Here is a 12,040-nt window from a genome sequence, read left to right on the forward strand (position 1 = left end):
GAGGAGATCCCCAACGCCGGAGCCGAGCCGCAGCGGAGCCGCCAGCGCCTCCCCGCCGCTGCCTCTCCGCGCCCGACCCACCGGCGAGATGCTGTCGTGCCGCCTCCAGTGCGCCCTGGCCCTGCTCTCCATCGCCCTGGCCCTCGGCACCGTCTCGGCCGCCCCCTCGGACCCGCGGCTCCGGCAGTTCCTGCAGAAGTCCCTGGCTGCCGCCGCCGGGAAGCAGGTGAGAGCCCCGCCACGGAGCGGCCACCCGGGCACCCCTCGGGCACCCCGCTGGGCACCCCGAGGGCCCTGCTGCAGACCCCCGCTTCTCCTCTAGAGCCCCCCCGATTCCCCATTGCAGACTCTCCCTTTCCCTAGCAGAGACCCTGGCACCCCCATTGCATACCCCCAGCTTCCCTCCTGCTGCAGACCCCTCCAGTTCCCCACTGGACAGCCCAGTACCCTCAGTGCAGACCTCCAGTTCCTCACTGGACCTCCCCAATGTCCCCATTTCAGATGCCCAGTTGCTTGCTGCAGACCCCAGTTCCCTGACAGATCCCCTGGTTTCCCGCTGGGGCTGAGCCAGCAACAGGCTGGGCAGCTGGGGGGGAGAAGGGGAGACACCTCCCCCCAAGTCCAGCTGGGTGCCGGCAGGGAATGAGGAGCAGCCACTGCCAGGGCAGAGGGCAGAGCCTCCGGTGAAGCTCTCCAGGGCTTCTCTGGGGCGCTGAACCAAGGCAGCTGCCCCAGTGCAGCAGGAGGGTGTCCTTATCCATGCAAGGGGGCAGGCAGGGCTTGGAGGGACAAGAGGAAAAATAACCCCCAGTGAGAGGGTGACCAGTCTCAGCTTCCCTGCAAGCTCCCCAAAGACGTTTCCTGTGTCACTTTAGCAGCAGCCTCATGGCAACTCTCGCTGAGTCCGGCACAGTGTGCTGCAGCAGTGGAAAGGGAAGGGAAGGGAAGGTGGGGTGGTGCTCAGAGTTCATTCCCTGCCACAAACAGGACAGCAGTCTCTCCACCACACTAGGTAGATGTCAGTCCTCTTCTGTTCCGCTTTATTTCGTAGGCATAGCTGCTGCGTAGCAGCTGTCAGGCTGGGCTCTTTGGAAAGCTAGGGCTCCCCTACTTCTCCAGAGTCCTGTACGTCTCTACTCTGGGCACAAAGGTGTCTTAGAGGGACAGAGCGGCGAGCCCTCAAAAGCCAAAGAGTAATTGTGGGCTCTCTCTCTCTTTCTCTCTCTTCTCCCCCAAGGAACTGGCCAAGTACTTTTTGGCAGAACTGCTCTCAGAGCCAAGCCAGACAGAAAATGAAGCCCTGGAGTCTGAGGACTTGTCCCGAGGGGCTGAGCAGGACGAAGTGAGACTGGAGCTGGAGCGCTCGGCTAACTCAAACCCCGCTCTGGCACCCCGGGAACGCAAAGCGGGCTGCAAGAACTTCTTCTGGAAAACTTTCACATCCTGTTAGCTTTTGAAACCCACCTCTCCTCCCCATCCATCCCTGCCTTCTTCCTAGCCCCCTGCCCTGAGCAGAACCTTCACCACAAGAGGCGAAGACTGTAAATACACAATCCACGGTTATGGTGAAATTAAACAAACAAGGAAAATTTGAGTTTGAATTCCAATTGTTTTAATAAAACTTTCTGTTCCAATTGTACACGATTTGCTTGAGTTGTGTTTTCTGACTAGTTCTTTAATGACATACACTCTGCAACTCTTTCAGATGTACTATTTTTAATTCTTTGTTGCAATAAAGTTTATGTTTCAAACGGTGATGCTGAGACTTGGTGGTCAATGAGAAAACCTAAGGCACCTCTCAGGCTGCTTGTCTTGGAAACGCCACCCGTCTCAGGGCAGCAGCAGCAAGCAGCAGCCACATGCATGCATATGCACACACACACACACAATATCCTTAAAGTGATTTTTTTTTTTTGCTGTTGTCTTTCTAAGGGACATAGAGAGATAGTGGTATTTTAGATAGCAAATCCATGTAATCGTCAAATACACAGCGCTGGCACTTCAGTCAGTCTAGAGGATTTACACCCATCACCAGAGGCATCACTATAAATCACAGCTGTGTATTCCAAGCAATGGGGATCATAAAAGTGGGTCACAGCACAAGTTTACCCCACACATACCTCAGTCCTTCCTCAGCCACAAACAGTGAAAAGTTTTCTTACCTGGCGTATTTTACTCCTTGCAACACCCCCAACAAACACTGCTTCTGGGATTCCTTTGGAAAGTTTTCCTTTGTTCTGCTGCACAGGGAGAGGTTTTGCATCCCTGTAAAGCTGAGATGTTAACCCCATGCCATCAGCCTCTCTCCATCTAATAAACTGGTTACAGCAGGTTTTCCACCCACTACATCATAATTAAAGGCAATATTAAACGGTTCAGTAGGGTAGGAGATAGCATCAGGAAAACGACATGCTTCTCTCAGTGGAAGATAAATTCTTCATGCTTTTGCAGAATCTCTTCCCTTTCTGGCTGTGCTGGTTTGTGACATGCATTTGTGGGTGAGTTGGAGTGTAGAGCGTGCATCCTGCACGGGGGACAGGTGTCACTGATGAGAAATTCATCATTCAGGATTAAAGGTAACAAGCATTTTGTAGCCATAGTATGTGAAGGAAAGGTAAAATTGGGGGATCTTAGAGATGTTCATGGGTGGAGGGCTGAGCATGACCCCATTGGAGGTGGATTCCTCAACTGAGGGCATGTTAAGTTGCCTCCGGTCTGTGCTGAGCGTAGCTCTCGGTGGGGCATTGTTCTCTATGGCTCGTGGGCCATTGCCTTTATTCTTGGTCTGCGCCTCCTTTCCCTGTGGGCAGGCGTTTCTTCAGTTCAAGTTGGGGGTGGGTGAATCCCTTGTCATTGGGAACGGTAGCAGTGCCAGTGTGAAATCCCAGCTCTGCCACGCTCACCCACCGCACGGCTCGGCTGGGCTGCTCCACTGCCGACTGGCAACAGGCGAGGGCAGGGGGGACGTGCATGGGGAGGGGAGCTGCTGTTATCAGCCCGTCCGAGCCCAGAGGCAAGACTGGATGCTGCTCTCACTCCCTGCAGCAGGGCAGCCGCGGCTGCTGCCTGTGCTGCAGGCAGGGTTAAGGGCTGCCTGCTCCCTGCTGGGCTGCTGCCAGGGAAGCTGGATCCTGCACCCACTGGAGAAGCCTTGCTGTGACATGATCCTGTGTGTCTCCAGCTCCTGGGAGCCTCCTCCCCTCCTCCCTTGCAAGAGCGATAGGTTTTGTGGGGTGACCTGAGGAAAGGAACGGTGCTCGGCCCCCGCTGCCCCGCACGCAGTGTGGTGGGGTTAAGGGCTCTGCCCACGTTACCAGAGCTGGATGCGTTGCAGATTGGACAGGGAACAGTGACCCTCCCGGCACTTTGGGGGAACAGGGTGAGAGCCCTGGCACACAGGGCACCTTTTTTCACCCCCCTGGATTTCTGTGGCTGGTGCAGCTGTGGAGGGTGCACGATTAACTCACCCTTGGGAGAGGAGCAGGGCTGCTGCTGTGGGAAGGGAAGCCTCCAAAAAGACATTTGAGAAGCACAGGTAATGGAGATTGTTTCTCAACCCTAAAAGCAGACAGGTGAGAATAGGACCCTGTTTGAAAGTGTGGAGACAGACTCTCTGAGGAGAGAGCAATGGTTCTAGCTCACATCTGAATCCTTTGCTGCTGTGCATTGTCAAGAGCAGATTTTAGAGGATTCAGTAGAGGAATTTCAAGAGAGAGCAGATTTTAGGGGATTCAGTAAAGCAGAGACCTTCCCATCCCTGGCTGTTCACTACTGTCTCGACTGAGGTTCCACTTAGCTTTCAAAAAGCAGCTAATTCTTCAATGCCGAGACAGCCTCAAGACAGCGGCTACAGGAACAGAAAGGGGGTGGAGGTGCCAGGGGCTTGAATATTCTTATGCACTGAGTCCATCTTTCATGGGATATAAATAGACCACTACTCGCCTGAGGTTTTTCCTCTTGGTCACTGCTCAGCCAGTGCTTCTGAAGGGAGTTTAATCCTGCCAATTGCTGGAGAGAAACCCATCACAAATAGGGATGTGGATGATCCTCAAGCACAAGCAGGAATTAAAGACAGAGTGATTCACACGCTACACCAGCGTGTTTCAGCAAAACAGCTGGCGTCTTGTCACGGCAGCTTCTGTGAAGCTTAATGAAGATATACTGGTGGAGGCACGTGCAAATGTCTTGGTTCAGAGGCAGAAAGACAAACCTGCTCCTTCCGTCAGCTCAGGAGCTACTGGAGTTTGGGGGGATGGCTCCCAGGGCATTAAATACAGTATCACCACATTAATTGCACTGCGGCAGCACCAGCAATCCCAGGTGCTGGGAGCCATACAAACACAATGCAAGAGACAGTCTTGCCCTGCTGAGCTAAAAAGACTAGAAAGACAAAGAAAGATTTATTGTTTCTCTTTGATAGGTGGGAATTATGGGATAAAGAGATTAAATGACTGTATTTAATCCCTGGCCACATAGCCATGAAACAATGTCCCAGGCTGGGAAGACAAGGCTGAATCTGGGATGAGCACATAGGTACCGTCAGCTCCCATGGGCCAGAACTGCCGAAGGGGAGAGCAGTTTTCGTGACAGGTTTTCAAGCAATGTTCTCTGCAGCTCAGAACCGAGGTTCCACGGAGGAGCAACCTTAGCACGGTCCTGAAGGAGGTTAGGGGCTGTGATGATCTACACATGGCTGATTCATCTCCCCTCTTGCACTCAGTGTCACGGGCAGACCCAGAGCAATCCCCATTCCAGCAGGTATCTTCAACCTGGTGATTCATCTGAGGCGATGCAGGGAAACGACCATGCAGAACCACATAAAAAGGCTTGAAATTGCTGTCTCAAGAGTTGCTTTTAATGAAAACCAGAAAAGGTTGTATAAGGCCTGGAAACACACATCCCCTGATGGGAAGTCAGTGATGAGCTTCTCAGCCATCCCCAGCAGCAAACTCTCTGACTAACGATGCCGGGGGGGCCATTCACACTGGCAAGCAGGTCAGGATTTTTTTTATCTGCAGTCCAAACTGATAAAGGCAAGTCTTGCTTGGCCCAGATGGCTTGTTGGTGACGGGTAGCTTGAAGCGATTCTAGCTGTGGTGCAGAGGAAATACCTGTGGGATCCAGACTTCGTAGCCAGGGTCCACTCTGGCACCAGCTAACTCCTTTTGGCTCTGCAGAAAAGACCAAGAACCTGGACCCGTTGGCACAAGTACCCTTCACCCAGAACAGCATGTAAGATGCTCTGCACTGCCTTTGCATTTACTCTGCCTCTGTGGCTCCTTACAAGCATTGCACCATCGCTCTGATACACAGCCACAGGGAGCAGCTCGGATTCCCAGACCTCTACTTTCACCACAGGAATCTTCTTCCCTTTCATCCTGCCCGATCCCAGCAGCTCCGGGAACACTAGAGCAACCGCAGCCCCCGCACGGGTCAGCACCAGGCATTTGGAAAGAAGCACTTGCTGCTGCAACCGAGTCCTAATTCTCTGAAAGCAAAGCAGCAGGATATTTCTTGACCAGGGTGAGAAAAGCTATACGTAGGCAATAAAAGTTATTATGATAAAGGAACAAACTGTACTCTCTGCTCTCTGAACACCTTCTGACTCTTTGACAGCTTCTCACCGGAATAATGCAATAAAACTCACTTACAGTGAGCATTTTCTTCTCCTTTGTTTTATTAGGGAATTATTTGTTACTTTTTGTTAACTCCTAATTGCACTTCCGAGAATAGCTGTTTGGCCAGATGCTGTGAGTACCTCAGAAGACTTTTTGGATCCCAGTCTCAGGAGCCTTACCCCATAAACAACTTGTAGAACACTAAAATAAGGTCACAAAAAAGTCACCAGGTTCAGTTTTTCTCATACATATAGTACAAATTCCAGTTTGTGCCATGAACTAATATTTCCAACATCATCTGACAAAGAAACCCACCTGGTCATTCAATTAACAAAATTGAACATCCCCAGTATTTCCTACGGAGAGGTTCCCTGAGAAAGCATAAAGCAATGCATTGAAATTCACGCTTTGATCATCACCTGGGTTGGCTGCTGGACCAGAGAGAGAGGGACATAGTCCCACACACCACGCCAGAGCATCCCTCCTGATGCTCTCCGTGCAGCTGGCTCTTGCTGCCGGCAGCCTGCCGTGCTCCTCGGTGCAGAAAGAGGAAACGCTCCTGGCCTCCCACCCTGGCAAAGCATTCCCGGGAGGTGAGCCGAGAGATGCTCCCAGGCCCTCCCTTGCTCATCCCTCAACGCTTGTTAGGAGACTCCCCCCAGGCACAGAGCAGAAGTCGGTGAATCCCTCCTGGCCCCGCAATAAGCCCGTTGCTGCTGTGCCCTGAGGTAGAGCATTCGCTCCCTTACACAGCTCTGTGTTCTGCATTCAAGGAGAATCTCTCCTTTTGCTCAGGACTGAGGTTTAAGGAAGAAAAAGGATCCCCCTGAAAATTGGCTGTCACATTTGCAAGGCTCTTTTGTAAATCTTTGCTGCTGCCTCTTTTCTTCCCTATTTCACTCCTGATGCTTGTCAGGGTTTGTGATTCTTCTCAGAAGCTCAAATACTATATTTCTTTCCCTGCATCTCTGCTCCCCACACCAGCCTGTTCCCCAAAGGGTGCAATGTGGGGGGACATCGCCGAGCACAAGCCCAGGAATGGGGTGCACCGCAGCCAGCAGAGAGAGCCAAAGAGCACAGATTGTCCTATTAATGGTCTGTACCTGTAAGAGCAGATGCTTAAGATGGATGTCCTCTCTGCCAGGGGCTGTTCGAGCTCTGGCTACGACCTCACCACAGGGAGATGGGCTGGAAGCAGGGGTCCTGCAAAGAGGGGCTGTCCATGGAGCAGCACTTTGGGTGCCAGAGCTGTGTGAGGATGCAGGCAGTGGTGCTGCACTGGCAAAGATTTTTCCCCCAAACCAAGTGCCTGCTTTTCATTTCTAAAGGGCATTTCTCATGTCAGAGTTGCCAATTTTTAATGGATTAGAAGTACGTTAAATAACATGAAAGTAAGTGAACTGTTCTGTCTAGGGTTAAATGCAGTGGGGTTTGTTCTAATGGCAAGCTGTAAGAAATTGCTTCCATGCAAATCTTCTTCCCCCGGCACTTTTTGTTGTTAGTCAGCATCCGAAACAACTCCTTATTCACTTGGCTCTTGTGAAACTTCTCAGTCTAAGCAGCAACGACAGGGGCAGAGGGAGGAAGGGCTATGTCCAGTTAAAGGCTCAGGGGACCAGGTGGCCTGTGGTGGTGGCACTTTGGCACAATGTGCGGCAGGCACTGCTTCCCAGACTCAAGAGCTCCAGGCTGCAGGAGACTGCATCGTCCATGGCTTGAATAAACAGCCCCTGGAGGCAATGGGGGCTGGAGGTGATGTTGCCTGTGCTGATGTCTTCTCCTCCCAGCTACAAGAAATGGTCCTGGACCTTGGAGTCTCAGACCCCCCCTGCAGGAAGAGCAGTAGCTGCTTGTGGCAATGGGACACCACCACATCAGTGTAGCTCCCCATGGGCTGTCCCCCCAGCACAGCTGGGGTCACACCAACCTCACAATGGCTGGTGTTCTCTGGGGCTGTTCCACAGGCTCCATGCACCCTGCCAGGAAGGGCTCTAACATCTCCATCCCCCCAGCATGGCCTAGCAGCAGGGATGCCCAGTAATACTCTTTTGCTCCTGGTTTAGGGTCCTTGGAAGGAAACCCCATTATCCCTTGAAGGACAGAAGCCAACAGCAAACAGGAAAATTGGGCTCAAGCAACATGTTTGAACTGGAGCTCTCAGCAGAAGATTGTGCGGAAAAGGCAGCAGCTGTTCTCCCTGAAACCTGCATACAACATTTGGAAAGCAACGACTGGAAAGAGAGGATTTCCAGCATGGATACTCTTCAGAAGACTGTCAGGGAGATGAAGAAAAGTGAGATACCATGCCAAGCTTTGGTGAGACTGCTGTCACGAGGATGCAAGGAAACAAAGCTCCAGGTGATGCAGAAGAAACTTCACACCATCACTTTGCTAGCCCAGAAAGGGGACTTTTCCAGAACATCTGCTCAAATTGTCCTGGAAAGCGTGGTAGAAATGGTGGGGGATGTGTTATGCAGCAACAATGCGCAAGGAACCCTGACAGCTATAGCAGAGTCATGTTCATTGCCTTGGACTGCAAAGACAGCTATGTTGTTGGCCTTCTCACAGAATAACTCCAGGATCCATTCCAAGATCTTGGACTGGCTGTCAAACGCAATTCTGGAGTTTGGCTTTGCAGGGATGGAGGCCAAGGTAATGGTCAACACCCTGAAGATCGCTCTTGCTGCTGTTCACCCAGGTGTGCAGAGATCAGCCATCACCTTGCTGGGGGTTATTTACCTCTACATGGGAGACTCACTGCGAGCATTGATTGAGAGTGAAGAGCTGCCCCTTCTTCCCCAGATAGATGCTGAGCTGGAGAAACTGCATGGACAGGTCCCACCAATTCCCAGTCGTGCCAATCCCAAGCCATGCCTAGATGATAGGGTCCAGGAGGACCCAAGGGATCACAGAAGAACGGAAGCCATAGATATTTGTGACAGGATCACACCAGAGCTGGTGTCAAAGCTGCGAGAGAAGAACTGGAGCATCCAGATAGAGGGCCTGGAAGAGGTTGCAGGCATCCTTCAGGATGCCAGATTCATCCAGCCAAACATAGGAGAGCTCCCAAGAGCTCTGAGGGGTTGTCTCTGCAACCCTAACCCCACCCTGGTACAGATGACCCTGAGAGTCCTCCAGCAACTCTCCACAGCCATGGGTTCAAATATCAAACAGTACATGCAGGACTTGGGCTTCCCCCTCATTGCTCTGTTTAGGGAAAGCAAGAGCAGCATGAGAGCTGCCGCCCTGGCTGCCATGAATGCCTGGGCTGCACAGATCAACATATTGGAGTGGCTGGATGGGCAGGACATTTCAGAAGATCTAGGTGAAGAAATGCCTTTACAGAAGCAAGAGCTGGTGCAGTGGCTGACTGAACAGCTGCCAACACTCAAGTCAGCTCCCTCAGACCTGCTTCGGTGTGTGCCTCACCTCTACTCTTCCCTGCAGGATAGCAACAGGGACGTGCAGACAGCCTCACAGGCAGCCCTGCCTTTCTTCATAATGCACCTTGGCTTTGAGAAGATGACCGAAGCCACCAGTGAGCTGAAGGCAGCTGCAAAGGACCATGTATTTGCAATACTAGAGAATGCCAATGACAGTCTGTCAGCCCAGTCCACTGCTTCTGCTAAGTCACTTTCCAGTCACCCCGGAGTCACCACCACAACTGCTTTGCCCTCTGCTCTAACCACACCACCTGCAGCAACAGCCTTGTCTTCACAAGCATCAGCTGAAGAGCCAGCACCCAAAAACAGTGGAGAGGAGAAGCAGGGTCCCAAGGAGCCCAAGTCAGGAGAAGCAGTCTTGAAAGACACAGGTGCAGCCAAGGGAAAAGCACAAATGAATTCCACTCTGATGAATGGGGTCAGCAAACTGGGACCTATCTTCAACATTGTCCCCAGGGGAAAAGAGCAGAGAATGAGGGATGAGAAAGGCAGCAAAGTGCTGCAGTGGAATTTTACTGCTCCCAGTGACAGGTATGTCAAGCAGCTGAAAGCTCAGATGAGCAGCTGTGTGTCCAGCACCTTCCAGGTGGAAATGTTCCATTCCAGTTTCCCACACCACATCAAAGCCTTGGCCATCATGGCCAGGCACTTAGAGACAGAGAAGGAAGGAGTTATCAGCTGCCTGGACCTGATCCTGAAATGGATTACGCTGCGTTTGTTTGACACCAACACATGGGTGCTTATCAAGAGCCTAGATTACCTTAATTTGCTGCTAACCTTGCTGATCCAAGAAAAGTACCAGTTGACGGACAATGAGGCCTTGTCCTTCCTCCCATACCTGGTCCTGAAGATGGGAGAGCCAAGGCAAACTGTTCTTAAATTGGTGCACACTGTCCTGAAGAGGATGTGCCTGGTGTATCCAGCTAAAAAGGTGTTTGGCTTCCTCATGGAAGGCATCAAGTCCAACAACACTAAGCAGCAGGAAGGCTGCCTGGTGGAGATGGGTTATCTTCTTGAAACATATGGCCTGGATGTATGTCAGCCGAGCCCTAGCAAAGCCTTGAAGAGGATAGCTGCCTTCCTTAGAGACCAAGACAGCACTGTTCATAGTGCTGCTTTAAACATTATGGTCACAGCTTGCAAAACTCATGGGGAAGCCCTGTTCAAAATGATTGGGGATCTTCCTGAAGAGTATATGAGGATGCTGGGACAAATTGCAAAACAGGAACATGGCAGGTCAAGAGTTTCTTCAGCAAAGCATTTCAGTGAGAAATCTCAGCGTGATTCAAACACAAGATCTGAAGTCACCTGTCAGCATGCAGGAGATGCACCCTCAAAGTTAGAGCCCACCTACTCTCAAGGAGGAAATTTCAATATAGTGGACGTGGCTCCCCAGACACGGCCTCCATGTGTAGGTAAGCAAGAGAGAAGGCTCGTCTCCAGAAAATACAGTCTCTTTAGACTGAAGGATATCATTCAGTTAGAAACGATCCCTGAATTCCAAACCCTGCCTATCTCCTCGGACACTGATGACACATGTCATAACATCACCTCCACCATTAATTCCCTTATTTGTCGCATTAGCAGTGGTGATACTGACACCAGCATCCAGGCAATGAAAGAAATTGAGGAGATCCTGAGACAGAATAACAAAGTAGAAACCATGTCTGGGCACATTAATGAGTTCCTTGTAGCCAGCCTTCAATCACTCAACTTTATCAACCAGCAAAAGGAAGCAGATAAGCAATGGGGGAAGGAACAAATCATTCTGCAATGTAACTGTGTCATCCAGGCCTGTAACTGTGTCTTCCAGGAGAAGAAACTGGCTCAGGAGGCCTCAGTGGAAGTGCTTAAGGATGTAATGAGCAATCTCTTTACCTTAATGCTAGAATTCCTGAATGGAGACCTAGAGGAAGATCAGAAGCTCATACAGTCCATTAATGTCCTCATGAAGAGGGTGTTGGAAAAATCTGACCAAACAAGGATTTTCTGTGCCTTGCTGAAGCTGCTCCAAGCCAGCCTGACTGCTGAGGGCAGCCCAGATAAGTTTTCTGACCTGCTGGCCAAGTGCCTGTGGAGGAGCACATGGCTTCTCCCAGGCACCATCAGCACCATCAACCTGGATGAAATCCTGCTGGATACCCACATGCTCATGAAGGCTCTCTCAAAGGAAAAACTGAGGCAGCGCACAAACCAGCTCCTGCTGTGGACGCTGAAAACTCTGCTGCACAACTTGTGCAAGCTGAAAGGAGTGAGGATCCTGGACCATCTCACCCTGATTGAGGACACAGCTGGCTCCGAGGTGGAAGCTTACCTCCGAAAGACAGTCAGTCCTACTGCCAAGCAGGGAGCAAACGAGACAACTGTAGGAGCAGGGGAGGAGGCTCCCTGAGCAGCTTGCAGGGTTGCAAAGGACAAAGCAGGTGATGTTTTAGAGAGCATTTTCTAGAAAATTTGCTCCAAGGAGAGTTTGAGGGACGGTCTAGAGAAGTTATATGAATGTGAGAAAAAAAGACCCTACGGAAAGTTGGAGTCTTTCCTAGAAAACCTCACCCTCTTCTTGCAGAGCTATGTGAAGCAAAGCCTGGCCATCATCCAGACAGAACAGGGCACCAGAGAGCATCTTCCTCCTCCTCCTCCTCCTCCCTTGGGCTTCAGGTGGAAGCATCTCCCCTTAGATCAATGGGGATCCCAGGAGGAACCATGAAGGGGAAGGAGGTGATGCCATCCTGCCACCTGGAAAACTTGTCATTCACCTGCAGCAGCAACACAACCTTGAGATCAAGACAGCCCATGGCAGGCTCCTTGCCAGTCAGCTCCCCTCGAAGGATGCCAACATCATGCTTCTCCCTCCTTTCCAGGGCTGCACAACACTGATGTCCCCATGGGCATGAAGAATCACCAGCAGAAATAGCACTGGGACTTCAGAACCAGCCAACCTTCCTCCACACACACATCAACAGGCAGATGGTGTGATCC

The 12,040-nt window shown here is 51.4% G+C and overlaps 2 protein-coding genes across 2 annotated transcripts; both read left to right on the plus strand.

Annotated features, from left to right (window-relative positions):
• On the plus strand, positions 1–1,755 carry SST (somatostatin). Its single transcript, XM_054835566.1, has 2 exons — positions 1–226; positions 1,238–1,755. Exons 1-2 carry the CDS (start codon positions 89–91, stop codon positions 1,448–1,450), a joined length of 351 nt encoding a protein of 116 aa, XP_054691541.1. The 5' UTR covers positions 1–88; the 3' UTR covers positions 1,451–1,755.
• A 6,002-nt stretch (positions 1,756–7,757) lies between these two features.
• On the plus strand, positions 7,758–11,453 carry LOC129210083 (cytoskeleton-associated protein 5-like). The gene has a single exon (XM_054835583.1). The coding sequence runs from the start codon at positions 7,758–7,760 to the stop codon at positions 11,451–11,453; it is 3,696 nt and encodes a 1,231-aa protein (XP_054691558.1).
• Positions 11,454–12,040: the final 587 nt, after the last annotated feature.

Source organism: Grus americana, chromosome 9 (assembly GCF_028858705.1).
Source record: "Grus americana isolate bGruAme1 chromosome 9, bGruAme1.mat, whole genome shotgun sequence".
NCBI classification, from domain to species: Eukaryota; Metazoa; Chordata; class Aves; order Gruiformes; family Gruidae; genus Grus; species Grus americana.